The 26,878-nt window shown below is 41.3% G+C and overlaps 2 protein-coding genes across 2 annotated transcripts; one reads left to right on the top strand and one right to left on the bottom strand.

Moving 5' to 3' along the window:
• The first annotated feature begins 19 nt into the window (after window positions 1–19).
• LOC124259327 lies at window positions 20–3,384 on the top strand. Its single transcript, XM_046693452.1, has 4 exons — window positions 20–199; window positions 1,414–1,575; window positions 2,403–2,516; window positions 3,100–3,384. Exons 1-4 carry the CDS (start codon window positions 140–142, stop codon window positions 3,124–3,126), a joined length of 363 nt encoding a protein of 120 aa, XP_046549408.1. The 5' UTR covers window positions 20–139; the 3' UTR covers window positions 3,127–3,384.
• Window positions 3,385–23,154: 19,770 nt separating this feature from the next.
• Window positions 23,155–26,416, bottom strand: LOC124259320 (fatty acid desaturase 6-like). The gene has a single exon (XM_046693440.1). It carries the CDS (start codon window positions 26,203–26,205, stop codon window positions 25,135–25,137), a length of 1,071 nt encoding a protein of 356 aa, XP_046549396.1. The 5' UTR covers window positions 26,206–26,416; the 3' UTR covers window positions 23,155–25,134.
• Between the last annotated feature and the right edge of the window lie 462 nt (window positions 26,417–26,878).

Here is a 26,878-nt window from a genome sequence, read left to right as displayed (position 1 = left end):
TTCGGAGACACTTCCGGTACATCCGGTTTCGGTTAAGATGTTGGCGGGACTTAGAGCAATTTCTTACGGTTAAATTGCATGTGTTTTTGTTGATAACATCGTGCATTTGTAATGATAAGTTCTTAAATAGCTGCAGACAATGTTAGAATTAAAAAGGAAACGTTCATTTACAGATGGCATATGCCGAGAAGTACAACCGGTGAGATCATTACGTTGAATATTTCATTATTTGCCCCACTTAGTCCTAAATCTAGTCATCAGCTTGTCACAAAGAGAAACCGTAACACTTTGCAACATTAGCTAAAATTAAATCTCTGTTTTGAGATGTTTGTGATAACGTTATGTCGCACACATTATGAATTACGCTCGCTATCTGTTCTAATTGTAATACAGGCGCTATAGAGGATGAGTTCCATGTCATGTTTGTATGCACCCAGTATCTAAGTTTGCGAAAAAAGTATATGCCATTTCTTTCACACACTGTTATAGATAAACATTCACTGTCAAATTTGTTAAATTCTAAGAATATTATGACCATTAAGTCTGTAGCAATGTATCTCAAACATGTTTTTACTGTGCGTAGCCATAAATGTAACCATGTATGAAACCATATGTTCACGTGACTTGCATAGTATTCTGTAGCAACAATTATTGTAATGTAGGCCTTAAGTCCAGAATTACTGAATAAACTGAATCTTGAATCTTGAATCTACGCTCGCTACAGTCGGTGTTCCTATTTTTTGCCAGCTGGTAACTAAACCTAACCATGCTAACCACCTGCCACTATTAATATAGGTTATGTTATCTTTTCTTTTCTATTTGTAACGTAGACACGTGTAAACTGCTAAAGATTAAGGATTGGCTAATAGACATAAGGAGTGAAAATACAGAGGCATCATTACCAAAGATAATATTCTTAGGATAGCAAACGTATTAAATTTATAATAATATACTCTTTTTCAGTTTTATATATTGACTTGAAATTCAAGTGTTTTCAGTGACAATATACAGTATAACCATAGACTCTATGACATATCAAAATTATAGAAATAAATTATGCCTGTAATTTTGATAGCTTTGAACAAGCCTAAGCAAGAATGAAATAGGGTAATGATATATTTGAGTGAGTGATTAATGTTTAGTCACATCAGCAATATTTCAGCCATATCGTGACGATATATGTGAACATGTTTGTATGATGGGATCACCTTTATCACAACTTTCCCTTTTTAGCTTTATTCAAGATTTAGTGTAATGAAAAATCCAAAAATCATTACAAATTCCCAACATAGAATTTTTAAGTTTGAAGAATTATGTTAATGTAGATGACAAGAAACTGTTTGATCATGTCGATCTCTGCTCTGTCCAAACTCAGGTACTCGCCATCATGCCTAATTCATATTGTATTTTTAGGAGAAGAAACTGTGTTATGGAATCTCAAATGAAATATCCACACTCTCACCAAACATCTCTGCTCATGAGAATCAGATTACAGCCTTAGATTTGTCCACAAGACCACGTGAAAGTGTCTGCGACACACGGCTGCACATTCATGAAAATTCAGCAGACATTCAGGTATGCATTGAAATTCTTAGACCATTTCTTCTGCTTCCTCTTAGAATTTGCTGTTCTTCTTGGTATAATTTTGTTGCAATTAATAATTACTGGAATGCACCTTGGCAGGAGATATACATTCTTGTGTCATTATTTTCTCAAATTAATAGTCATTGTGCCAAATTTCACGCAAATAATGTTGAGTTGGCATACTTTGTTGACGTAGTGCGAGATATAGTTTTAACAAAACTAACAATATGAACGAGTCTTTACAAATTACCATTCAAGTCATACACTGTAACTTGAATCTTGAACAGTAATCAGCACTAAACGTAATATCCCGATGTATCTATTGTCAAACTCAATGTTCAGGTTGCTTTTTTGTTAATTCATGAGTGAGCATAATCACATGACGACCTTTTCTAGGAGTGCTCAAATTGTGAGTTCATAAATTTGTTAAATATCATAAAACATGCTGTCCTTAGTTCAGAAAGGTGATGGCCCACTTTTTTAAATCGGTGGGCCAGTTGTTCCAGTTTGGGGAACCTGACCCTGCACAGCGTAACACCGGGTGTTCCCTGCACCCTCATTCTTGTTTTTAGGCGGTGGTTTAGCCTAGTGGTTAAAGTGTTCACTCATCATGCTAGGACCTGAGTTCAATTCCCCACATGGGTACAATGTGTGAAGCCCATTTCTGGTGTCCCTTGGTGATATTGCTGGAATATTGCCAAAAGTGTCGTAAATAAAACTAAACTCACTCACTCACTCACCATTCTCATTTTTGAAAGTACAGGGTGACCTGAGGCGATTTTTGTGCCAGTCAGTATGGAGAATATTTACATTTTCAGGTGAAACGGACCTGCAATGGCTGGACAACAATGGATGTTGACGGAATGCCATCAAGTGTTCCAACAGAGTCTAGTATGTTGTCCCGATGTGCTAAATGTGCAGCTGGACAAGGGGTAGGTACAAGGCACAGTTTCTTTAGAAATTCCAAACCTTGACACATAACAATCATATAATTAATGTGTCAATCAATGGCCAAGATTGCCATCCCCCTACCTTTGAATTTAGAATCTTGGTAATTCCTTCTTGCAGCAATGTGTTACCATGGTTACTGGCAGAACTCAAAAGCAAAGAGCCTTCAGAACCAATATTAATGTTTTAGCAAAATAATGAATTGATGCTAAAGATAGATAAGCACTACAGATAAAAAAGTTAACTTGTGCAAAAACATAATATGGGTCATTTATGTGTATGACACGTTTCCACTTACCTGACTTGACTAAGAACAATGTGATTTTAATATTCAATGTTGGTATTCGACTCGCATAATAAGAGTCATTTATGTGTATGACACATTTCCACTTATCTGATTTGACTAGAAACAATGTGATTTTAATATTCAATGCTGGTACTCGGCTTGTGCTAGTTCTGTTAATAGTCCTCTAAAAAACAACCCACATATTCCAACACTGCCTAGATAATATCTTTATCTAATTTCACATACTCCAGTCAAGTAATTTTGTTTCGCATAAATTCCAGGGCCACATTTCACATTTGTTGAGCTGAGCCATGGATCTTCAGCAACAGACTTGATTCACCAAGGGGGGACAACTCCTCATATAATGCTGTTGTGAGATGCAGCACTTGTGGAGCTACTGTCGTCATGGGGATAGAAGATCTCATGGCCTTGATAATTTTTATTATTAATAATGGATATTTATATAGCGCACATATCCACACACCAGTGCATGCTCAAGGCCCTGGTATTTTTCCCTCGATCATTGGATGTCAATCTCAACGGCACATCGTATTATCAATCTCTGCTCTCTGGGGATCATACAACTCTTGCTGCCACAAGGCGCACTGAGTTATTGCGGCTTTCCCATCCTTACGAGGTACCCATTCACAGCTGGGTGGACTGGGACACATTGTCACAGTACTTTGTCCAAGTTTACTGCACGTTGCTGTACCCGCAACTAGGTGTTTGCACGTATTCATGTGGCCACCATCTGGTCATATACCAACGGATTCGTGTTTTAGAGGTTGGTAAGTAACAGTGAAAGCCTTGACAGTGGTAAATATCTTCTTTATTTTGGATCTAAAACAAATAAAGAAGTTGTAATCTGCAAAAGTCACCCAACCTGATGACACAATCTGTAAGAAAATCTAAAGGGAGGAGTTCAAATTCAAACGGATGTAGCAGAACACATGTTTACTGATTTAGACAACAGCTAGCTGGTGTTTATGTTCCTGTATGTTTGTCAGGAAGTGATGTTTGTGTCATCCTCCATATCTCTGGATCCAGTGCTTCACACAATCTGTCAGCTCAAACCAAATAGAGCTCTGCATAACCAGCCTCTGATGCCTCCTCAAATTAATGTATCTCACTTTAATACAAATTTCACTAATCGAGCATTTGGTTGATACAAACTATGGCTAATCTGGACTAAGTTTTATCAAAACTCTAACCCTAGTCAGCCAAATCCCACTCTGGCTATGTGAGAGACCTCTTTTCACATCATCTGGCTAAGTGACAGGACACTGTTTGCAGTCCCCAATTATGGAACTCTACAACTTCTGAATATAGAAACACTAAATCTGAAGATAATTTCAAATTTTTCCTTTGTTCTGCTCAGCATTTCACTACTTCAGGATTGTTTGTATACACACGAGCATTGACTTGGTTTTAACTTTGACGTAGGGCAAGAAATTAGGCACTTAAGAAATCAATTATTATTAGTCCACTTTTAGCCTTGGTGATGTTGAGGATTTGTGTGCACTGAAGTAATGATGGGTGAAGTTAAAAAGAAGAGGAAACAGAACTCATCTCTTCTAGTTGTATTTCCACAACAGTGTTTCTGTGATCTCTCAGTTAAATCTGTAGCTGTTTTATAGAAGGTCACAGTATCATTTGGCTGTGGTTTTGTCAAACCGTTGTTTTACAATGATATATTGGTACAGTTTATGTACTTAAGTAACGATAGTTTTATGTATAAAAGTCAGTGTTTTTTTATACACAAGAATCTGTTAATGGTGCTATTAAAGCTAGTTTACCTTTTAGCATTCCATGTATTTAATATTTCAGTGAGTGTATTTTTCCTCTCTGCAAAAAGAAAGTTGCTCCTTTTTTTATGTAGCTTGTTACAAGTTTATCATTTCAACATCCAAATGTTTGTCATATTTTCCAACTGAAAGTAACCATTTTCGAGAATCGGGGCCTTTTGCATGTTTGAGTGTGTTGATATTTATACAGAAACACTTTGAAAACACGTACTAGAACATTTATAATATTTGACAAAATGACCTAAAATGATGGTGTGGTATTCAAACAAAACACATATTGGAAATCTTTGAATTTAATTTAGAAGTGATATTGATAAAGGCTTAATGAAGGAGTAAGAATATACTCTGAAACATTATGTTCCTCAAAATAAAGAAGTTGACAACCATAAATTCTTGCCTTCACATATTCGAATGTTTGTAATCGTTGACAGAATCAAATAAAACGATACGATTTTGTCACAACAGTCCATGTCATGCAGGTTATTTATTTACAGCTCAAGTCATTTTCTTGTCTTTTGAGCTACAAATTATCATGCATTTCCATACTTTCATGATGCATATACATTGAATATTTCAGTTTCTTTATCAATGTTTAAAAGGTCTAGATGTCAATAGTATTATGTGCTACATTAGGCCAAATAAAAAAATTGTGGTTCGGTTTACACCACTTTAAAATTTAGGGTAGGTAGGTAGGAAGTAATTATTTTTTTAAAATTTGTTTTAGAAGTAAAGTACAAACGTATAACACATTTATCAATGAGTAATTGTTTATCCAATCAAGCTTGTGGCCATCATGTCGACTTTCTCTATCAGAATGCCCGATGTCAGTTGGTGCAGGGGAAAAACAATGATATCTGAAAACTTATTTTCTTCATACCTCGTAAAAAAACAACTAGGGTCGGCACCAGAATTCAAGGGTCAGTCGGGTAATCGGAACCATAACTTTTTTATTTTTTCAGACCTCAGCATGGTGAAGAAATGTTTTATCATTCTGAAGTTGTAGGTTTTGGATTTTATGCTTCAACACTTAGGTGGATTAGGAAAATGTGAGGAAAGGAAAGCCAACATCAGTGTGCAAATGAGTGAATAGTAGCTATGGGGTTGCACATAAAATTATTTTTCGTCTTAACTGTAATTATTGTGTAAGCATTGTTCCAGGTATAAGACAGCGGTCTCAGTAATGGAGACACTCCACACTTCTGTATTGAATGAGAAACATGGCTTTGTTGAAAGGTTCTGTTGTGGGTTTTGAAGATTTGTCTTGCAAGATGTCTGGCATTTGAATCATGTGAACAGTTTCCATCTAACCTGTTTAAATGGATATAATAGTTGTTTTGTGTTCAAGGAAGTGTTTACATCAAATGTCAGTATCATGTATGTGCCATAGTCATTGTTCCTGTCCAGGTAGGTAGAGGTAATAAATGTTGTCCAGGGCCCCGTTCCTCAAAGTGATCGTAACCCTAAGTGATCGTAACTCCCATACTTTAACATAGACTTACGACAGGCATAACACTATGATCGCTTTGAGGAATGGGGCCTAGACTTCCAGTTTGCTTCTCGAAGGTTCATTCAATATTCATATCATGTTTATATTTGTTTTTGTTAATAAAATTTGAAAAATCAAATGCTTCTGTTTTGTCTGATACACTGAAATGTGCCTGAAATCGACACTCTGGCTGACATGCAGGGTGAAAGACACCTATGTAAAACTTAGGGCTGGGACGGATACTGGAACGGGAGGGTAATGAGTTGGACCAGGTACCCGTCTCTATACCCATTATGGTCATGTGTATAATAGATTAAACAATGTAATAGGTTATTCTTTCATTATTAAAAGGTTGTATTGTCTCAGAAGATTTAGAACATAACTGTGCAGTCACCCGTTTTGAATATAATACATGGTTCAGATATTGAATAAACTCGAAATTGTGGCATGGGAGCTTAGGAATATACTGCCATTTATTGAATTTGATGTCAGGAATTAACATCATGGGGTAGGGTAGGGTAATAGGGGGTGGGGTATCTGGGTAGAAAATTTGGACCGGACCCAGCCATAGTAAAACTGTCAGAGTATACTACAGGGACATTAATAAGTCTAATCTGGCAGTAGGTGATATGATTGACACGTGAGATGTGTACACTGACACTGACATGTTGGTGTACCTGATGTTAGACTAGCAATTAGTCTTTGAAAACATTTCTTTAGAGGAATTTCAATGTAATTTTTAAGTAAAATTGATATTTTTATACTTATCCTGACTCATGATCTTTTGCTTATCTCCCTTTCCTTTCGAATGGTACTGGAACAAGTGAATCCCTGGAAGTTCCCGATGCGGGCGTAAAAATACACTCACCCACGAGTTACCTCCCTTTTGCCCTTTTCCCGCGCAAACAGTCATGGCCAGCCTTACTTGTCACTCTCTCCTGATTTTCTGCCCATGCACTTGGATCTGCTGTGAAATCCAAAGTGTCTCCAGCGGGGAGGTTGGGAGGGCTTCTCGTCATGAGTCAGGATAAGTATTAAAATATCAATTTTACTTGAAAAATTACATATTTTTTCTTATCCTGACTCATGATCTTTTGCTTTTAGAATCCGACGGATTGGTGGTGGGTCAAGCCACTACGTGGATTCATCAGCTGTCCTTAGATACGTCCTGTACCCCCCTGTGTCTGACTTCCAAAAGCAGCCCTCGATAATTGCTGGTATACAGCAATTTCCGTGCAGAGCCAGTGTTGACGCCAGTGCTCTGACTTCGTGTGGGTTGGAAGCTCTGGGAGGTTTAGTCCTGCTGCTTTATAGGCTCTCAATATGAGGGCTCTCATTCAGAACGATATGGTCGTTCTTGAGACTTCTGTTGATAATGGGATGAACAGGCGCTTGAATTTTTGTCTTCTTGTCTCAGTCTTTTGAAGATATATCTTCAGGGCTCTGACCGGACACAAGGATAGGTCTTCTATATCCTCTGGTCCGAGGATTGTAGATAGCGCTGGTAAGTTGAACTGTCTATCTGGCTGACCAGGTAGTTGGTTCTTGGCAATGAAGTCCCATCTAAGTCCTAGATGAACTGCCGCATGTTGCCCCCTGTCGAATCTGGACCAAAGTCCAGCACAGGTATCTCTGATATTCAAGCTGCCGTGGCTAGCGCAAGCAGGAACAGAGTCTTCTGTGTCAGCAGCTCGAGGGTAGTCTGGTCTAGAGATTCGTAGGCATCACTCGTAAGATGACGTAGAATTACATTCAGATCCCAGGCTGGAGTTCTGAACTTCTTTTGCTGGTCCTCCAGTTTAAAAGATCTCAGCAGAGCAAGTAATTCTGGTACTGTCATCAACTTGATGCCTGTTTCATGGTAATCACTGTACTGATGGCGGTGAGGTATGTAGATATTGTCGAACCTTTCAGATGTCTGGTCTGTCTAAGGTGACACAGATATTCCGCCACTTGAGTATGAGTAGCTTTCATCGCAGTGAAGCCTTTCCGCCTTGCATAAGTCTCAAACTTCAGCCATTTGTCATCATACAGGTTACGCCCTGGCGGAATATCCTCTCTTCTTCAAACATGTTTTGATACGGTCCACACATGTAGCTGGAACACTGTCGGGTTTCCGTGGACTTGCTTGGTGTGCGGATGTATGAGTAGGTTTGGCCAATCTGGTAACTTGATTGCTGGACTTCCGAGATCTTCTATTAGGTCTAGGAACCATACTCTCGCTGTCAGTATGGTGCGACCAAAGTCAGTTGTAGCACCTGTGTACTTCCGGAAGTAATATCGGGGGTGGAAACGGGTAAGCGTTTAGTACTTCCCAAGATATGCTCAGTGCATCTGTTGCCCAGGCTTGAGGATCTGGAACTGGTGAGACAAACGTCTGTAGTTGTTTGTTGAACCTCGTGGCAAACAGGTCTATGCAAGGGGATCCTATTTCCCTTATGATGAGCCGGAACGCTTCTGGATGGAGCATCCATTCCGTAGGTGACGGGTGCAGTGGTCGGGAGAGAGCGTCTGCAAGTACGTTCTTGGCTCCGGGTATGTGACTCGCCTTTATCCAGATGTTTGCTTCCTTTGTGATCTGGAACAACTGGAATGTGAGCTGTAGGAGGCTTGGAGACCTTGTGGATCCTTGCCGATTTATGGAGAATGCCACTGTAGAGTTGTCCGTGTGGACCATCAGCATTCTGTTGTTCAGCGAGCTCGGCCATAGTTGCAGGCGTTGATCACGGCTTTCATCTCCAGCAGATTGATGTGAAGATGCTGCTCTATTTTGGACCACCTTCCTGATGCAACTTGATTGTTGAGATGCGCACCCCAGCCCTGCATCGAAGCGTCTACGTAGAGATGTGTGTCGAAGGCCGGCTCTTGTAAATAGGTCCCTCCGCAAACATTCGACCTGTGCGTCCACCACCTTAGATACCTCTTGAGGTTGTCTGGCAGCAAGATAGGGTCGACGCTGTCTAGATGTTTTGTCAGGAACTGTTGCAGCGGTCTTAGTTGTAACCTTCCTGTGCGTGTCTAGTCCTGCGCCGAGGTTAGTAGACCGAGTAGAACTTGCCATGATCGAGTGTTAATGGAGAGATGACTGCTGGTGGAATCATGGCTTGTATCTTGACCCAACGATCTTCTGTGACGACAATACGATTCTGTGTTGTGATAAACCTTAGCCCCAGAAATTGCAGATCTTGTTTTGGTTCCAACTCATAAGGTTCACCAGCCATCCTAGTTGAGTGAGCAACTTGATCGTGAAGTTCAGCTGTAGTCTGAGTTGACTGGCATCTTGGTGAACCTGAATTCCGTCGTCCAAGTAGAAGGAATTGCATAGACCTCAATGATGTAGATATGCTACTATAGGCTTGGTTACTCGTGTGAATAGCCACGGAGCCGAAGATATTTCAAACGGTAGGACGTTCCATTGGAAGTGCTGCCCTCTGAATAGGAATCGTAGATACTTTCTTGATTCCCGGATGTATGGGGATGTGTAGATACGCATCCTGCAGGTCTATGCTGGCCATGTAATCTGCTGGACGGACGAGTAGTCTGAGTTCAGGTAGGTGGATCATTCTGAACCTCTCTGGTTTTAGTAGATAGTCTTTGTTGAATTTGCGCATGTTGTAAATCAGTCTGAACTTCTCCTTGGAGTTCTTCTTGGGAAATAGAAAAATTGGGGAATAGAAGCCTGGAGTGAGATGATGTTGATCTATTATCTCTACCGCCTCCTTCATAAGTAGTGAGTCGATGGCTTCTTGTAGTTTGTCTGCCTGTTCCTCTGCAGAGTCAAAGACCATCGGGCTGAGGGTTAGCGGAGGTGTGGCCTTGAGTTGTACTCTGTATCCTTAGTAGTCGTCCTCTAGTATTCTCCAATTTTTCCAGTACCTTTGTAGACGCCATCCCCCTGTCGACAGTTTTACATGATCGGCTGGGGATGGAAAACGTCTACTTCATGTGGAGGTAATATCTCTTCGTTGAAGGATTTTTGCTGCGTTGACTTACTAGCACGCGTAGATTTACCCTCCGATCTGGCAACAGATGCTTTCTTCTGCGATATAGAAGAAGATGACGTCTTTTTCTTAGCCTGAGACGGAGTCAACTGCATTGTAGTCAATCTCTTCTTGGCCCCCTTACCAGCAGACTGCCCCTGCAACGCACTAAACATAGCACCAGTATTATGAACTTCAGCAGTAGCACTGGGGGTGAGGATCAGCCACGGATAACCTGTGCCTGCAAACACTGCAAGATTTCATGAAATGTAAACAAAGTTACATAACGATGAAATAAAGACACAAATACAAATAATTTTTACAATTTTTTTACATATAATAATACATAGTAGTTATTGCCAAATCCATATACAGCGTAATTTTGAAGAATAGGCCCTAAATTAAAAGGATATAATGCCGTATAAGGGACTCCAGTGCTCGCCCAACCATCCGCTTGGACGAAAAGGGAGAGAGTGACAAGTAAGGCTGGTCACATGACTGTTTGCGCGGGGAAAGGGAGGTAACTCGTGGGTGAGTGTATTTTACGTCCGCTTCGGGAACTTCAAGGGATTCACTTGTTCCACTACCATTCGAAAAGGAAAGGGAGATAAGCAAAAGATGAGTCAGGATAAGAAAACGAATCTTTCCGCCTCTGCTGTTTTCATATGTTGAATCAAGAACACGACATGGTTGTGTTTCATCTAGATTTGCTTTGGCTTTGACTCGGGGTCACTCTGTCAAGCGGTGCTGCCATTTTCATCTGACTGACAGGCTTCAGGATGTCCCGTGTATAAGGATAGGGCAATTACTATTATATCATCATAATGGACCATGTATTAGTTATTAGCATCACGCTGTTTCTAAATGGTCGCGAATGTTATCTGCCGGACAAGTCAGTCTAGTTGCGGCCGCCAGGAAGATGTTTGGACAGGTGGTCAGTTGAGTGTGTGAGTTAAGATTTACACCGCTTTTAGTAATATCTCAGCAATATCACGGCGGGGGACACAAGAAATGGGCTTCAAACATTGAACCCATGTGGGGAATCGAACTTCGTCGTGACAAGCGAACGCTATAACTACTAGACTACCCCACGGTTCGTTATATAATAAAGTTTAAAAATGGGAGTTAAATCGTGTTTAACTTGAGATACAGCGTAGTAGGCCAAGGCCTTGACCTTTTTTTGCTTTCATATTTTACTTTTCTTTTGTTTCGGTATAAATATGTGACTGTCTATTTTTTTATCTAGAATCCGGTCGATGGGTCTAAAGTCTACATTGTATCTTCATGGGTATCTGTGTTATTCGGTCAATGTGGCTTTGTGGACCAAAGATCGTACTTGGTCTGATATCTGAGGGGGGAAAAACTCAAGTTGTCAAAGTTCACCGCAATTGCTGATATTGCTAAAAGCGGCCGGGGGCCATTCACACTCAACACCACACTCGCCATTCACTCACAAACTTCACTCACCCTTTCACCTACCCACCAACCGTCTTGACACCAAACCCCCATCCCAAACCCGACCCCCACCCAAAAACAACAACAACAAACAAACACCCAAAACAAACAATCAGTCAAAAGAAGTTTAAATGGACAAATTACAGAAAGGAAAGTTTTCTGTCGGGTTTTAGTTAGACACTGCTGCAATATTCCAGCTATATGACGGAAATATCGACTCTTCACTAGACAAGCCAGTGATGGATATTATGAGCGAAAATCCAAACCGTACCTAACATGACATCGTAATCAACAAATACCCAAGCCTGATCCGAACCAGCCATGGTCCCCTCTTTGGAGAAGCATGGCTTGACCATCCGTAACTCGTGATCTCCAAGGGAAAAGACACTGCTGCACATCCAAAATTATGATGAGTGACCAGCGAAGTTACAGAGAATATCACACCTGTTTCAGGTTTAGGAACCGTTCATAATTTATGGCTTTGTAAACGAATGTTTAAAATTATGCTTAGAATTTTTTAATTTTTTTTATTAATTATTTATTTTTATTTATTTTTTTTATTTTTTTTATTATTTATTTATTTTATTTATTTATTTATTTAATTTTTTTTTTTATTTATTTTTTATTTTTTTTTTTTTTTTTTTTTTTTTATTTTTTTTATTTTTTTTTTGGGGCAATTGATTTTGTACATGGCATGGGGGTCACTAATTTTGTACATAAATATGGGGAGGGTCATTCACATTGTACATGCTTCTCCATAAAAATCATCATGTGTACGGATATGGTGCTCTTTGGACCATCCCCACATGGGCACATTGTGTGAAGCCCATTTCTGGTGTCCCTGCCGTGATATTGCTGGAATATTGCTAAAAGCGGCGTAAAACCATACTCACTCACTCTTTGGACCAAGTTTCATAATCATGGCTACAATGGGTTCAGATATTGCGAATGAAGCATACCGTGCTCCCACCCATCGTATGTTACCGTGAGCATACGGGAGTCCTCGTCTGTTTCCGTGAACTCACCCGTGAAGATTCGGGTTAGAATTGGTCTTCAGCAAACCATGTTTATGGTAAGAGGCGATTAACACGATCGGGTGGTCAGGCTCGTCATCGTATCCCAGTTGTGTAGATCGATGCTGATTATGCCAATCACTGGATCAATTATTTACAGACCCCGTCAATTGGTTGGAATATTGCTGAGTGCGGCCTTAAACAACAAACAAACAAATTCTGTGAGCTCAACCCACCACTTCAAATCACTGCATGGTTTCCATAACGGTGAGGAGAGGTGAAATTGGGTTTTACGTCGTGCTTGAGAATATTTCGCTCATATGACGACGTGCATGCGCGTGTTTGTGTATGTGCGGTGCTTGTACTAGCCCAGACTAATGCTGGTTTAATAGTGCTAGCCCACTGAGATACCATGCCGCAGTGAAGCATGAATACCCCACTCAGACACATTATACTGACTCCGAGCCGACCAGTCCTTGTTGTACCCATTAATGCCGAGCGCCAGGCAGGGACCAACAAGTACCATATTTTAACGTCTTTTGGTATGACGCGGTCGGGGATCGAACCTGCGACCTTCCGCTCTCCGGGCGGACGCTCTAACCACTACACCACGGTAGTACCATATTTTGTTTCCATAACGACACGTCTAACTTTCTGACAAGGGTAGCACATGTACATATTTACTTGTAAATGGAATGTACAATTGATCAACAGATATTTCCATAACTAATACTCAAACAACTGCAAATCACTGCATGGTTTCCATAACGACACGTCTAACTTTCTAGCAAGGGTAGCACGTGTACATATTTACTTGTAAATGGAATGTACAACTGAGTAACATATTTTCCATAACCAAAACTCAAACAACGACCAACTTCTAAAGCTTGATATAAAATCGAGTTTGGCAAACCTCCCCTTCCAATAACTGCAGCGCGTGCACATGATGAGATTTCAGTGTGTTTGTAATACGCCCAAGAGTTGAAAATAGCAGTTAAATTTGTTTCCATATTGACTTTCATTTGTTGCTATGGCAATGCGCGGCTACATGTGATTCTCGCACTAATCAGAGGACTGAAACTATCCCTGCTGACTTGAACCTGTGCTGCAAATATTCCTAATATTGATTGCTTTTCCATACAATACAAAGGCCGTCCTGGAATGGCGGTATCGGGTGGTCGGGCTTGCTGACTTCTTGGGGCGGCGGGGTAGCTTAGTGGTTAAAGTGTTCGCTCGTCACGCTGAAGACCCTGGTTCGATTCCCCACATGGGTACAATGTGTGAAGCCCATTTCAGGTGTGCCCCGCTGTGATATTGCTGGAATATTGCTAAAAGCGGCATAAAACTAAACTCACTCACTGCTGACTTGTTGATGTACGCCATAGTATCCCAGTTACGAATATAGATGCTCATTATGTTAATCACTGGATTGTCTGTTCCAGACCAAATTATTTACAAACTGCCGCAGTATAGCCGGAATACTGCTGATTGGTTAAACTCAGGAAGAATATATATTTTTACTAAAGTGGGCATGCTTAATGCTACATGCAATCTTTCTGTAGTGAGTGAGTGAGGTTTTCTTACGCCGCTTTCAGCAATATCACACATTGTACCCATGTTGGGAATCGCACCCGGGTCTTCGGCGTGACGGACGAACGCTTTAACCACTAGGCTACCCCACCGCCCCTTTCTATAGTGAAACCTGGTTAATCTGGAATGAGGCTTAGGGGAATCCGGGGTAGAACTGGTCTTCAGTAACTCTTGCTTGTCGCGAGAGTGGAGGAAAATGGGTGAATGGTCGGGCTCTGCGACTGATTGCATCTCATGGGAACAATGATTAGATCGCTCAAGTCATTTGTTTTCCTTGTCTAGCGGCATCAAACAACATTCACTCAAGCACTAATACACTGTCATCATACATGAAGTTCTCGTCCACAACACGGGGCCTACTGATGAATAGGGTCACGTATATCAGGCGCGGGCGTTGGGGTAGATGAGGTGGATGGGAGGACGAGGGGGAGATGAGAAGGTTTTGTTGGTAACCTCCCAAAACTTAGCCACCTATATCTTAGACGCTTTAAAACAACCTTTATTTGTTTGTTTAACGCCGCACTCAGCAATATGGCGGCAGTCTGTAAATAATCGAGTCTGAACCAGACGATCCAGTGATCAATATCATAAGCATCCATCTTTGCAACTGGGATACGATGACATGTGTCAACCAAGTCAGCGAGCCGCACCACCCGATCCCGTTAGGCGTCTCTTACGACAAGCATGAATTGCTGAAGAGGTAATTCTAGCTCGGATCTTCACGGGTCAAGATGGCAGAGGTGGGTGAAGGGGGTATGATTGAGGTGGATGATAGCATTGATTGAAACCATGTTGTCCTACGACCGTCGTTATAATGTTAGAAACGATTGCGTGACTGTCAATCTGTGAGGACACCGTGAACAACGCCCATGGCAAGAATATTCCCCAACAGCGGGGTGATGCCATGTTAATCGTACGGCAAGCACCAACCGGAACGGTGTAGATCGATACACGGGCTGTTAGACACAGACAGGCACCGGAACAGATCTGACTTGCAGGCTGCCCCGATATAAAGCCAAGATATGAATGCCTCTTTGAGAGCATTTCCTTCCCTCTAACAACATTTCAACCCTTGTAAACTGCATTTCCCATGTAGTGATTGCTTATGCTAAAATTTCACGTGCCATACACAACTTTTCTGCCATGTGTGTTATTCTGGTATTGTCCTAGCAAAAAGGCAATTTTTGAGCCCATACAATTTCTCTCAGCAAGGTGCAAGAGTTGCTATACTATAAATATTTTATCGACATATGCCCTTATGTGCATTTATTCCCAAGGACCATGGAACCGCTCTTTCCGTTTAACAAGCACTCACGTGCTACTGGGTTTCATCAAACCAGTAAACTCCGCGGAGCATCATTTCGGGTTTTCATCCCACATCAAGTTGATACACAGCTAGTTAACCAATATGATGTTCAAAGCTCACTCACTCACTAACTCTGAAATCACTCACTCACTCTGAAATCACACTCTTCATTGACAAAGTGTGGGTTTCACCAAGCAGTGAAAGTTCAAGTGACCCGGGTTTGATTCCCCACATGAATACAATGTGTGAAGCCCATTTCTGGAGTCCCGTGATATTGCTGGAATACTGAAAACCCACTCTCTCCCTCACTCACTCAAGCCTAGCGTCACTCAGTGCTCGCTCACTCACCCTGAAATCACTCACTCACTCTGAAATCACACTCTTCATTGACCAAGTGTGGGTTTCACCAAGCAGTAAAAGTTCAAGTGACCCGGGTTCGATTCCCCACATGAGTACAATGTGTGAAGCCCATTTCTGGTGTCCCGTGATATTGCTGGAATACACTCACTCACTCACTCACTCACGCACTCACTCACTCACTCACTCTCACTCACTCACTCACTCACTCACTCACTCACTCACTCACTCACTCTTTGGACCAAGTTTCATAATCATGGCTACAATGGGTTCAGATATTGCGAATGAAGCATACCGTGCTCCCACCCGTCGTATGTTACCGTGAGCATACGGGAGTCCTCGTCTGTTTCCGTGAACTCACCCGTGAAGATTCGGGTTAGAATTGGTCTTCAGCAAACCATGTTTATGGTAAGAGGCGATTATGACGATCGGGTGGTCAGGCTCGTCATCGTATCCCAATTGTGTAGATCGATGCTGATTATGCCAATCACTGGATCAATTATTTACAGACCCCGTCAATTGGTTGGAATATTGCTGAGTGCGGCCTTGAACAACAAACAAACAAATTCTGTGAGCTCAACCCACCACTTCAAATCACTGCATGGTTTCCATAACGGTGAGGTGAGGTGAAACTGGGTTTTACGTCGTGCTTGAGAATATTTCGCTCATATGACGACGTGCATGCGCGTGTTTGTGTATGTGCGGTGCTTGTACTAGCCCAGACTAATGCTGGTTTTATAGTGCTAGCCCACTGAGATACCATGCCGCAGTGAAGCATGAATACCCCACTCAGACACATTATACTGACTCCGAGCCGACCAGTCCTTGTTGTACCCATTAATGCCGAGCGCCAGGCAGGGACCAGCAAGTACCATATTTTGTTTCCATAACGACACGTCTAACTTTCTGACAAGGGTAGCACATGTACATATTTACTTGTAAATGGAATGTACAATTGATCAACAGATATTTCCATAACTAATACTCAAACAACTGCAAATCACTGCATGGTTTCCATAACGACACGTCTAACTTTCTAACAAGGGTAGCACGTGTACATATTTACTTGTAAATGGAATATACAACTGAGTAACATATTTCCATAACCAAAACTCAAACAACGACCAACTTCTAAAGCTTGATATAAAATCGAGCTTGGCAAACCTCCCCTTCCAATAACTGCAGCGCGTGCACATGATGAGATTTCAGTGTGTTTGTGATACGCCCAAGAGTTGAAAATAGCAGTTAAATTTGTTTCCATATTGACTTTCATTTGTTGCTATGGCAATGCGCGGCTACATGTGATTCTCGCACTAATCAGAGGACTGAAACTATCCCTGCTGACTTGAACCTGTGCTGCAAATATTCCTAATATTGATTGCTTTTCCATACAATACAAAGGCCGTCCTGGAATTGCGGTATCGGGTGGTCGGGCTTGCTGACTTCTTGGGGCGGTGGGGTAGCCTAGTGGTAAAAGTGTTCGCTCGTCACGCTGAAAACCCTGGTTCGATTCCCCACATGGGTGCAATGTGTGAAGCCCATTTCAGGTGTGCCCCGCTGTGATATTGCTGGAATATTGCTAAAAGCGGCATAAAACTAAACTCACTCACTGCTGACTTGTTGATGTATGCCATAGTATCCCAGTTACGAATATAGATGCTCATTATGTTAATCACTGGATTGTCTGTTCCAGACCAAATTATTTACACACTGCCGCAGTATAGCCGGAATACTGCTGATTGGTTAAAGGAAGAATATATATTTTTACTAAAGTGGGCATGCTTAATGCTACATGCAATCTTTCTGTAGTGAGTGAGTGAGGTTTTCTTACGCCGCTTTTAGCAATATCACACATTGTACCCATGTTGGGAATCAAACCCGGGTCTTCGGCGTGACGAGCGAACGCTTTAACCACTAGGCTACCCCACCGCTCCTTTCTATAGTGAAACCTGGTTAATCTTGAATGAGTCTTAGGGGAATCCGGGGTAGAACTGGTCTTCAGTACCTCTTGCTGAAAATGGGTGGGTGGTTGGGCTCTGCGACTGAGGGTATCTCATGGGAACAATGATTAGATGCACAAGTCATTTGTTTTCCTTGTCTAGCGGCATCAAACAACATTCACACAAGTACTAATACACTGTCATCATACATAAAGTTCCCGGCCACAACACGGGGCCTACTGATGAATAGGGTCACGTGTATCAGGCGCGGGCATTGGGGTAGATGACTGACTGACTGACTGAGTTTGGTTTTACGCCGCTTTTAGTAATATTCCAGCAACATCACGGCGGGGGACACCAGAAATGGGCTTTACACATTGTACCCATGTGGGGATTCGAACCCGGGTCTTCGGCGTGACGAGCCAACGCTTTAACCATTAGGCTACCCCACCGACCCTTGGGGTAGATGAGGTGGATGGGAGGACGAGGGGGAGATGAAAAGGTTTTGTTGGTAACCTCCCAAAACTTAACCACCTATATCTTAGACGCTTTAAAACAACCTTTATTTGTTTATTTAACGCCGCACTCAGCAATATGGCGGCAGTCTGTAAATAATCGAGTCTGAACCAGACGATCCAGTGATCAATATCATAAGCATCCATCTTTGCAACTGGGATACGATGACATGTGTCAACCAAGTCAGCGAGCCGCACCACCCGATCCCGTTAGGCGTCTCTTACGACAAGCACGAATTGCTGAAGAGGTAATTCTAGCTCGGATCTTCACGGGTCAAGATGGCAGGGGTGGGTGAAGGGGATATGATTAAGGTGGATGATAGCATTGATGTCACATTATGTAGCTTTTGTTATGCTGGTTATTGTCGATGAGTCTGTGTGTCAAACGGAAACCATGTTGTCCTACGACCGTCGTTGTAATGTTAGAAACGATTGCGTGACTGTCAATCTGTGAGGACACCGTGAACAACGCCCATGGCAAGAATATTCCCCCACAGCGGGGTGATGCCATGTTAATCGTACGGCAAGCACCAACCGGAACGGTGTAGATCGATACACGGGCTGTTAGACACAGACAGGCACCGGAACAGATCTGACTTGCAGGCTGCCCCGATATAAAGCCAAGATATGAATGCCGCTTTGAGAGCATTTCCTTCCCTCTAACAACATTTCAACCCTTTTAAACTGCATTTCCCATGTAGTGATTGCTTATGCTAAAATTTCACGTGCCATACACAACTTTACTGCCATGTGTGTTATTCTGGTATTGTCCAAGCAAAAAGGCAATGTTTGAGCCCATACAATTTCTCTCAGCAAGGTGCAAGAGTTGCTATACTATAAATATTTTATCGACATATTCCCTTATGTGCATTTATTCCCAAGGACCATGGAACCGCTCTTTCCGTTTAACAAGCACTCACGTGCTACTGGGTTTCATCAAACCAGTAAACTCCGCGGAGCATCATTTCGGGTTTTCATCCCACATCAAGTTGATACACAGCTAGTTAACCAATATGATGTTCAAAGCTCACTCACTCACTAACTCTGAAATCACTCACTCACTCTGAAATCACACTCTCCATTGACAAAGTGTGGGTTTCACTAAGCAGTGAAAGTTCCAGTGACCCGGGTTTGATTCCCCACATGAATACAATGTGTGAAGCCCATTTCTGAAGTCCCGTGATATTGCTGGAATACTAAAACCCACTCACTCATGAACTACACATGAGTACAATGTGTGAAGCCCATTTCTGGTGTCCCGTGATATTGCTGGAATACTAAAACTCACTCACTCACGCACGCACGCACGCACGCACTCACTCACTCACTCACTCACTCTGGACTGGCGTGACTTCGGGCTTTCTTCCCACATGATGACCAACATGGCGTTACACTCAAAGCTCGCTCACTCACCCTGAAATCACTCACTCATTCTGAAATCACACTCTTCATTGACCAAGTGTGGGTTTCACCAAGCAATGAAAGTTCAAGTGACCCGGGTTCGATTCCCCACATGAGTACAATGTGTGAAGCCCATTTCTGAAGTCCCGTGATATTGCTGGAATACTAAAACCCACCCACTCCGCACGCACGCACGCACACTTTTGCACTCACGTCACTCACTCACATGAGAATACTGAAAACTGGTGTCCCGTGATATCCACCCACTCACGCACGCACGCACGCACGCACGCACTCACTCACTCTGGACTGGCGTGACTTCGGGCTTTCTTCCCACATGATGACCAACATGGCGTTACACTCAACACAGAGAGACTCTACAACATACAGACATGCCGTGTAATTTGTCAATCAACCATTTTCCCAGTGCCTGTAATCAGCCATCTTGCCGCGTGGTTACAAATATTAGTATCAAATTGAAAATAACAGCACTCGACCCTTAAAGCAGTAAACTATCGATCAACTCAAACAATTTGAATAATAATGTTCCTCAAAGAACGAAAGGCCTTCTTCAGTCCACAATCAATATATATTTCAAGCAGTAACCAGGGTGTTGAGCATGAATATCGCATTGACCTATGTATTGACCAAAGAACTTCAGTCGTTAAAGGAATACAGTCTAATCACAGGCAGACACTGGCTGGCCGGCAGTGTCGAGATACCCAGATAAGTGGGTTATCAACCCACGAGAATTTATCTCGGTGCAGACACGACATTGTCCGTCATCATGATTTATATGCTAGTGGCGAAATCGTACCACAATCCGACAAGCCACAAGCACGGCAATTATTTTTCACTCGATCTATTTAAAGTTTCCAAGCGTGATCATTAAATAAATGTGGCTGCTGTGGCGGCCATATTGAAAAGCACATACGAACAATTTGAGAAAGTGGGGTTTCAGCACAGACATTAACAAGCATGTGAAGTTTCATCTTTATTTGTTTACTGGGTCAAATATGCATTTTAAAGGAATTAAATTGCAAATAGAGACGCAAAGGTCAAAACAAGGACAATCTCTGTTGATTCCAACATCCATGTTGAGTCCCACAACTAAGAAAAGCCAAATTTCGGTACTTGCTGAGTAATAAGAAAGTTGTTACATATAGTAATCGTGACGGGCCTAGTAAAAATAATTCTAACCTTGAACAAATGAGCTGTCATCAGTTCTGAGCACCAGATAATATGTGAAGTTTTATCTGTAATGCTCCAGTAGTTTCGAAGATGTCCAATGCTGGACGGTGGACACCGGTCAATCACTTGATTCCAAAAATTGCATTGTTTTCTCTTCCGCCCAACCATTTCTGCAAATCAAATGCCCTAAAGGAAGCAAGTCTAGATTTCCACAGGTTCTGAATCTCCATGCTCACTGGGGCTCCTTTTCATTTTATATGTCATTTTTGTTATGATCTTATTTTCCAGAGTCTAGGCGTTAGACTACCGCATGCCTTTCTGTCAGGTTGTCAAATTACCATTTTGTAAGGAATGTGGAAATAACAGCGACCATGTATTGAAGGAAAAGTTGTAAATTTAGATTGCGAACACGTTCGCAAGTGACATGCACTATAAAGTGGGTTAATAAAACACTGCATAAATGGCATTAAATTAGAAGCATTTATTGCTAGATAGCATAGTCGTTTCTTTCGTCAACAAAGCGTGTCGTTAATGCCCGTGCATGTTTAGTAGTGTGTATACATTGCTATAGCATCTTGAGACACTGCGTTGTGAAGCCAGACACGATCTAGTTACGTATATTGTGTCAATATTTACTCATGTACTTATCTGATGAATTGTATCCATCGGTTGCCATGTACTCACTGGTACATTTGATCTTACAGCCCTTGTATATATCAGTTTATGAACTGTTCATTCCAGGTCAAGGTACAACCAGCCGAGGGACTGATGTTATCACTGATTTTGACCTCATCATTTGAACCGTCATATTGTCAGACGTAGACTAACGCTTAGTCTCTGAATATATATTATATAATTTTTAAAGGAACAAATAATTCGATTTAATTTGAAAAGGAGCTCCAGTAACGTGAGGAAAACCTAGACTTGCTGGGCTTCTGTATTGTACAAAGGAAATGGTGAAAAGGAAAATGCTATGGCTCTGGGACTGTGAGACACTCTGTGACAGACATTACATTGTACAATATCACTTATAGCTATGGGCCAGGGACTCCTTTCACGAAGCAACCTTTCCTAGGGTTAGACTGAACTCCCATTCTTTAACATTGCACTAAGGTTACCTTAATGACCCTAGTACTTTGTGAAAGGAGGCCTAAGTTGTTTCTACACATGATATACCTTTAGTCCTTTGGCTTAGCATACTTGCAACAGAAACGTAAAATGAAGTCTTAAGTTTGTTTGTTTGTTGTTTAACGCCGCACTCGGCAATATTCAGCTATATGGCGGCGGTCTGTAAATAATTGGACCAGACAATGCAGTGATCAACAGCATGGGCATCGATCTAGTCAGGTAGGTTTGACGTCGAGGTCAAGATAATTGCTCGTACAGCGACTTCTGTAAATTCCACCATCCGGGCGTTTAGTCAGAAATGATTCTTATTGATTGTGGGTGTGAATTTACGCCGCTTATTCCAACACCCCAGCAATATCACGGTGGGATACACCAGAAATTGGCTTCATATAATGTTTCCATGTGGGGAATCGAGCCAAGATCTTCGTCGAGACGAGCAAACACTTTAACCACTTGGTCTTTGATGCATCAGTGACACAAATGATGTCCAATGCAATTCCCAATTCCCGAATTATTTCAGGTGAAAATTGACGAGACTTAGCATATGTTCAGACGGGTGCCACCGGTCGGGCAGGTCGGGACACATGCTGTCATCATATCGCACAAACAAATCCATGCTCATGATATAATCAGAACTGTACAGTGGAGGCTGCTTTTATCAGAGATTTCTTATGGATGTGGAAAGGATTTTGTCGCTTCTAGTCGAATGGCAGGTCGATGGCAAATGTGTTCGTAGTAAGCCATGTGTGTACATGGTAAAAGTGTGTGTGTGTGTTTAGATTTTGTGGACTGTAATTCGCGATTGGAATGGTTCGGATGATGGAACGCCATGCGTTAAGGTTGTAAGTCACATGTGTGGACTGTAATTCGCGATTTGAATAGTTAGGCACATGGTACATCATGTGTTCAGTTGTAAATCACGTGTGTTGGACTGTAATTAGCGAGTTTGGATGGTAAACCGTGCCTATAAATGGCAAGTCGTGAGGGACGATGGTACGTCATGTGTTTAGATGGTGAGTCGAGAGTGTACATGGTAGTTCCTGTTGATGTTACGTGAATATGTGTAGATGAGACACCTTCTGTGAAGTGATGCAATTTGTGAACACTTGAGTTTAGAATGATGCCCAGCGTCAATCTGATGGGAGAAAAACACATCCTGATAACGAGAAGAAACTTAAAACAGTCTTTATGACGCACAAAATCTTTAATTTTGGTAAGCATCAGTTATAAAAAAAAATACTTCAGTAGAAAATCTAAATACAACCAACTTAAAATGAACAGCAATACAAGAAATAAGACATCATTTGTAGACAGGGTTAGTCGTGATATATCATAAAATATCATCCATTTAATATCATCCTCATTCCTTGTACTGTTGTGTTAATCTCTTTCATGGGATGTCTGTCGTCTTCAAGAATACATGCATTGCTTACTTCTGGTTCTATCCCAGTTACAAACCTATTGGATTGATTGGTGAGGGAGTGATTTTGGTATAACACTGTTTTGATAATTATTTCAGTCATATCACCAGTTGTCGACTTCGTTTGGGAAACAACGCACTGTAGAGCAGGTCAGAGGTACAACCACTTTGATGAATCCGAACAATAGTGGTGATGTACTTAAATACAACATGGTAACTGGGGCAAACCTGGGATTCGAACTCGGTACAACGGCGACAACGGTACATTTGGTTTGTTTCAATTCTTAAAAAGATCATTTCTAAATATTTGCTTAGAATAATTGTTTACATGCTTTATTATTTTCTATTTTACAAACTGCATGGACTGGAATGTATCCGGGGAAAATATAAATAACAAAAGATTATCGGGCACGGTAAAAACATAATGCACTGCGGAAATATAGTACACATAATGCTCACTATAATACTACACAATTAAAAATTTACATAACAAAATATAAGTGCTTGCATTGCTGTTGCATTATCACAGTTCTTATACAATATTCAAAACCGTTTTCTCACCGGGTTTCTAAAATGTTGCATGCACACCGCGTTTATGACTGTACAAACATACTCAACTAATACACATACACAACTAGATGTCTGCACTGGCCAGTAACGACCAATAACGACCTATAATGACCAATTAAGGCCAAGCACCCCGTTTTAATTAACGCAAACACGTGATGGCAATGAAAGAGAATTTTCTATCCGACAATGATGATCAAAATATTCGAAAATACATAAAATAGCCATAACATTTAAAAATACCTAAAAAAAGATGTACATGGTCATGAGAGACTAGTTCTCGTTGACAGACATCCAACAAAATTGGGCACATTTAGTTTAGTCATTGCTTGCAGTCATTTCTTTCTGAAAATACGATTTGTAATTTAGCACTTGTTTTCAAAATGCATAACCAAGACATATCACGAAATTCATAATACATACTAGTAATACGTATGACATATGTAGATTCGTGTATTGGAAATAGCGATAACTTCTTGATGGGAAAATTCAGTTTCCATTGCTTTGATTCACTCCTCGGAGTATAACACAAATCGATTTTTCACCTACTGAAACGAATTTTCTCATAGTTTCACAAAAATCAATATAAATGGTACCGCAAACGTTAATAACGCAATATTTACAAAACTAACGTGGGAAAATGACGATAATTGTTCAGTGGTGAGTGTAGATATCAAATAACGTTTTTGACTTCTATGTGCATTACAGGACTAGATCGAATACTGATTTACTGGTGGTGGGAAACGCCGCTCCAGTTTTTTAAGGTCAAACTTATTATCAATATCGAACATAAATTCAATAAAAAATCCTCGCATAACTACATTCTGAAAGATTTGTTCCAACATGGATTCGTGTGTGATTCCGTCAGAAATCCAGTGTGCTATTCAAATATGGCATCCATACAACAACGAGATGACTTAAACTTGGGAGAACAAAAATGCTCACAAAAATGATACTAGCTTCCTACTCTTGGACAATATAACAACAAATACACCAACAATTAATCACCTTTACCCTAATTAAGGAACATAAATTGAATGAGAAAAATAGGATGTCCATAAATGACACCAATCATCAGGTCAGCATATATCACTTAGTTCACTAATCCCCAAAGATGACATTCACAACTAATTTCGACACTTTCAAATGTCTTTCCCGTAAGTTACTGAAGTCCAACAAAGTGAGTGATTGGTGGGGCGTTCACCATCAGTTCCTCATACTTGTCTATGAAGAGACTCAGTCGGCTCGAGTAGGTTTCTTCGTTGTAAGGGAGCCCACTTTCCTTCAGGAATTTGGAAACCAGGGGTTTGATCTTGAAGCACATGTTGTCCGACAGTCTTGGGAAGAGGTGATGTTCTACATGGCAGCTGATGATACCGTGCCCAAAACAATAATCAAGAATCGGGTTCCTGTTCAGATTCAGCACCCCTGTAGCCATCTGGTAAATCCTCTTGGGTCTGTCTTTGTTTGAATACATAGGTAAGCCAATGTGCTGGAAAATGTTGACATGGATGTATGGAATTGAGAGGGTAGCACGGCTGGCAAATGTGCATATTACTGCGCCAAGCAGAGAAAATCCCGAAAATGTCATTAAAAGGTAAAAGTGGAGGGCAAGGCCTAACGAAACGACAATGACAGCTCGAAGCAGCTTCATCCATTGACCAAAAAGGTTTGAAAATCCAACAAACGGTGTTGCTAGGGGAAGCAGAATAGGAGCCACAAACATGTAAATGTACGAGGGGAGCATGGGCATCTTCCATGTGCTTGAGTCACCGAGTCCGATAATGTTTGTGTGAGGATGGTGATACTTGATGTGTATATCGATCGCAGCCTCCGATGAAAACGAACCAACAAACTCGACAAAAAACACAGTCCAGAATTTGTTCCAAGCAGGCGACTGACAAACTGATCCATGCGCAGAGAGGTGGCCTCCCTTTGTTGCGAGAACAGAGTGGCAGCACCCCATTAACAACCCTCCAACAACAAGTGTAAATATCGAGTCAGATTTCAGCAACCATAAACTGAAAGCTATCCCTGCAATACCTGTCAGATGGACCATCCAGTCGATCCCATACAATTCCATCCATGATGTTCTTTTCAGTAAATCATTTACCTTGTCGCTGAGATCCCCGAACTCTGGCAGTTGTTTCAGCTTAACATAGTCGTATACTTCTCCGTGCTCCTTTACCTCACGTTTGGAGATTTTGCCCATCTTTCTGTCGTCTGCTTCCATGACGCTGTCTGGACTTTGTAACCGTCGATAGAAGATATTGGTTCACGAAAATACAGCAACTTAGAACATACAAACGATGAAAGGTGTGTGTGAACTTTGTTCCAGTTTCAAGGACAACACACACTCAATATCGAGTTTCCAGTTATGCTTGCCAAGCACGAGTACTGCAGATTTATAACACTGCACTCGGCGTTCTTCGGACCGAGATAAATTGTATGCGTGAACTTTGACCCGTGGGGACCAGTCATTGTAGGGACATAATTTTGACGACGTCTGTAGAAAATGAAGCATAGCCATTGTTTTTGTCATTTGCAGGCATGTTGATAATGTGCTTACAATAACAAATTGAGGTACTGTGTTATAAAAGCCCTTGGTAATACACAGTTACCCTTGATTCAATATCTTAGTAGTAATGATTCACTAACCGGTCCATGATCTTGACTTGGCAGGTGCTCGTCTTGACAGCACCTGTCAGCATTATGTCACAGAGAAACAGTTGATTGCTGGGAAATCAGAAGATGTTAAATTCACAAAACTTCAGAAAACCGTTTCTCAGCGCTAGGCAGAGAAAATATTCAAGTCTTGCACACATATTTAATAGCATTACGGACACTTGAAATATTTTTCAAATGATAGCGATAGATCGTGTTATCCTTTTAACTGTTCTATATAT

Source organism: Haliotis rubra, unplaced genomic scaffold (genome assembly GCF_003918875.1).
Source record: "Haliotis rubra isolate DU_JTF1 unplaced genomic scaffold, ASM391887v1 Scf118, whole genome shotgun sequence".
NCBI classification, from domain to species: Eukaryota; Metazoa; Mollusca; class Gastropoda; order Lepetellida; family Haliotidae; genus Haliotis; species Haliotis rubra.
The sequence above is the reverse complement of the archived record's forward strand: the minus strand, read 5'-3'. Positions and strand labels throughout refer to the sequence as shown.

Excerpts from the sequence above, each read along its gene's own strand:
- LOC124259320 (XM_046693440.1), bottom strand. The coding sequence starts at position 26,205 with ATGGAAGCAGACGACAGAAAGATGGGCAAAATCTCCAAACGTGAGGTA.
- LOC124259327 (XM_046693452.1), top strand. The coding sequence starts at position 140 with ATGTTAGAATTAAAAAGGAAACGTTCATTTACAGATGGCATATGCCGA. Across the intron at positions 200-1,413 it reads TATGCCGAGAAGTACAACCG|GAGAAGAAACTGTGTTATGG; the intron begins GTGAGATCATTA and ends TTGTATTTTTAG. Across the intron at positions 1,576-2,402 it reads AAAATTCAGCAGACATTCAG|GTGAAACGGACCTGCAATGG; the intron begins GTATGCATTGAA and ends TTACATTTTCAG.